At 33.9% G+C, this 3,244-nt stretch overlaps 1 protein-coding gene across 1 annotated transcript in view; it reads left to right on the forward strand.

The window, feature by feature from the left end:
- Nucleotides 1-3,146, forward strand: part of LOC110441081 (nucleoporin-like protein 2) — a gene marked incomplete at its 3' end in the record, with an annotated part of 10,291 nt that extends 7,145 nt beyond the window's left edge. Inside the window, exon 5 of the mRNA XM_021484182.1 lies at nt 3,060-3,146. Coding sequence (XP_021339857.1) covers nt 3,060-3,146 — 87 coding nt within the window. The remainder of the gene's footprint in view (nt 1-3,059) is intronic.
- Nucleotides 3,147-3,244: the final 98 nt, after the last annotated feature.

A 3,244-nucleotide genomic window follows, 5' to 3' on the forward strand; every position in this document is an offset into this window, starting at 1 on the left:
GGAGCCATGTAACAGATGATTTTAATGGGAGCCATGTAACAGATGATTTTAATGGGAGCCATGTAACAGATGATTTTAATGGGAGCCATGTAACAGATGATTTTAATCAGATTGCTTTTATTGTACATTACTGTATTGTCACAAGAAATTAATTTTCACATAAATATGCAATAAGAATTTTTTATTAATTATGTTTATCTCCTGTAAATATTATTCCATGATTAAAATAATGATAATAAATATTTCATTAACGTGTCACACATTTCAATACATGCATGTATCATAAAATACTTTTCACAATGTTTAAGAACTATGCATAAGAAATGTCCGGCCAGTGTTGACCTACGAGACACCATTATCACGATACTATATCACAGTTATATACAACATAACATTTAAACTATTAGCATATTCAGATATTTCTGGATTAAATTCATTCATTTAAACAATATCACGGAGTGTACATACAATTACTATATGGGTCAAAGAAGTAATATAGACGGTAAAATCCCATATAACACTGGATCCTAATGGAGGTATGTCCGTAGGATACAAATAACTTAAAATATTATATGGGGCAAAGAAGTAATTCCAGCCGTGTGGACAAGTTAAGGTTGTCAAATTTTCGGAGCAATCCGCTCCTTTTTCAAGACACAGTGAAACAGAACAGTTACATGTACATATACATCATATTATAAGAAGATAGAACTGATATACTATAATTGAAAATATAGCAGCATAATTGCTACCTTCGGCTGTCTTTAGCCAAGGGGACTATTGGCTTTATATAATAGCTATATTTTCAATTATAGTATATCAGTTCTATCTTCTTGTAATATAAGGTATGTACATTTAACTGTTCTGTTTCACTGTGTCTTGAAAAAGGAGTGGATCGCTCCGAAAATTTGACAACCTAAACTTGTCCACACTGTTGGAATTACTTCTTTGCCCCATATTTATATATAATAGATGATAAATAAACAAGTCCTTGCGAAGGAAAATATAGAATAAAAACATAAATATGTCAGATCTTCCGCTAGTCCTTTCTGCCTTCTAGGGCTTCTTCAGGTGGATGCCTATATATACAGTATATAATTATCATGTAAACTATTTCAGGGTATTAACTCATTCACCCCTGAAGACACATTTGAACTCCTCCAATTCAAAGGTTGGAATAGTTCATTATGAAATTTCAGGGGTGAATGAGTTAATATATTGCTAAAATAACAACAGTATTATGCATTCAAGTATTATCAAAGTTTACATACATCAATATGACAGTTAAAACGATTATTCATTTAGACCATTTACAAAATTGTGGACGCACGTACATTTGCTGAAACTTAAGAATACAGTTTTAGCAAGGATTCTTCATTCATTAAGAATATAAGTTTATCTTTAACGCTATGGTTAATAAAAGCTGGTTGGATATCAATAGCATTTTTATACAGTGCACTACGAAATTCAGAATAAAATCCACACTCACATAAGAAACGAGTGAATTACAGCGACAATGTTAACATGTCCACTTATCTAAAGGTGTAACAGGTCCATTGTAGCATCACATCAGTCAGTATTGAAATTGCATCCTCATTTTAACTATTCAAGTATCTATCTATCTGTATGTTATACTGTACAGAGACCAAAATGGCTTTAATACAGAGTAATGGTGAATAAACATAGAAGATATACCTCACAAAATAAATTGATTTACCTTTTATTGCTCACTTTGCCCAAAATGTGAGCAGATGCAATGGTGCCTTAATTTATCCATCAATTCTCTGTCTGTCCATTGTCCAACTTAAGCATCATATTCTACTTTAAAACAAGATATTCAGAATAATATATATACGCCTATGAGGATATTAGCAAATGGCACACCTCAAGAATGAGTTTTCAAGTTTGTTCAAATGAATAACCTTTACCACTTTCAAGGTCAGAGGGTTAAAATTTGCTAATATCTAATGCAACTTCTTCTGAATAAGTAAGAGGCATTAGGGTGATAGCATTTTGCCAGAAGCATGCTTGGATGAAAAGCAGTCAAGTTTTGCTGGGATGAAGAACTTAGTTTTGTTCAAATAAATAACCTTGACCTATTTTAATATCATTGGGATAAAATGTGGTAAAAATCTTTGATCATCTCCTTCTGAATAACCAATTGCAAGAGGCCTATATGTCATAATCTTCTGACATGGCATGCTACTTTAATTTAAATATGTTCAAATTAATAACTTTTCCCTACTTTCAAGGTCACAAGGGTCGAATGTGTTTAACAAATTTAACTTATTCTTCTCAATAACCAAGAGGTCAAGGAGCATGATATTTAGCACTTATTGTAATATCTGATTTCTGGGTACTGACATGTTAAAGTGAAAGGCTATCTCAGTTGTTTGGAGATTTGTAGTGACAGAGCCAGATGTTTAGTTTACAGGGAGTTTTTTTGTTTGCATGGAGGTTAAAAATTGTGTTGACATTACTAAGATGTTTTGCTGAAATGTAGGTAAGGATATAAGAAAGAAGATACATGAGTCCTTTATTTTTAAAAAGGACCAAGTCTATCACATTTGTGTTTTCATGTAGGTTTGTTGACGTGGAGGTTTTGTTCAAAGAAAGAAGCTACACAGGTTTCAATACCATGTCGATAAAAACACACCCTCGATAATCCACGGGTTACGCTCTCTTTCACTCTCTGCACCCCTGGAATATGTCATAGAAAAATTGAAGACATGCAGCTAGCTATTTGATTGGTCTCTGGTAAAAATACCTGACCAATCGCTAGGCTAATACCTGTCCTTCGAAGATTACAGAGGAGCACTACCAGACTTCGTAGCCAGTCAATTTTACCGTTATGCGACTCGGATATTCTTTTGATGTATATCAAAGGATCAAGCTAGTCTTCTTGTCTCATCCAAAAGGTGGTACACACTTAGCCTTCTGTTTTGCTATGACATATTGCAGGGGTGTAGAGAGCAATAGTGAGCATAACCCCTTGAATATTGAGGATGATTAAAACATAGAGTGACGTAGAACAGTTTCAGACAATCCTGCTCTGATTTCAGGTGACCCATATCCAGAGTCTGGTCCAGGATTACTCTTCTAAAAGACAAGTGCTGAAAAATCCAACAATGACAGTCAAACAGAAAATGGTAAGTCCAAACCTGAGTACACTAGCATGGTCTTAATGAGCTAATTACAATGTTGTCAGTACACAGTACCAGTAGAATCTGTCCTCTAAGACTGTCCT

The sequence above is a fragment of the Mizuhopecten yessoensis genome, unplaced genomic scaffold, assembly GCF_002113885.1.
Source record: "Mizuhopecten yessoensis strain PY_sf001 unplaced genomic scaffold, ASM211388v2 scaffold715365, whole genome shotgun sequence".
NCBI classification, from domain to species: domain Eukaryota; kingdom Metazoa; phylum Mollusca; class Bivalvia; order Pectinida; family Pectinidae; genus Mizuhopecten; species Mizuhopecten yessoensis.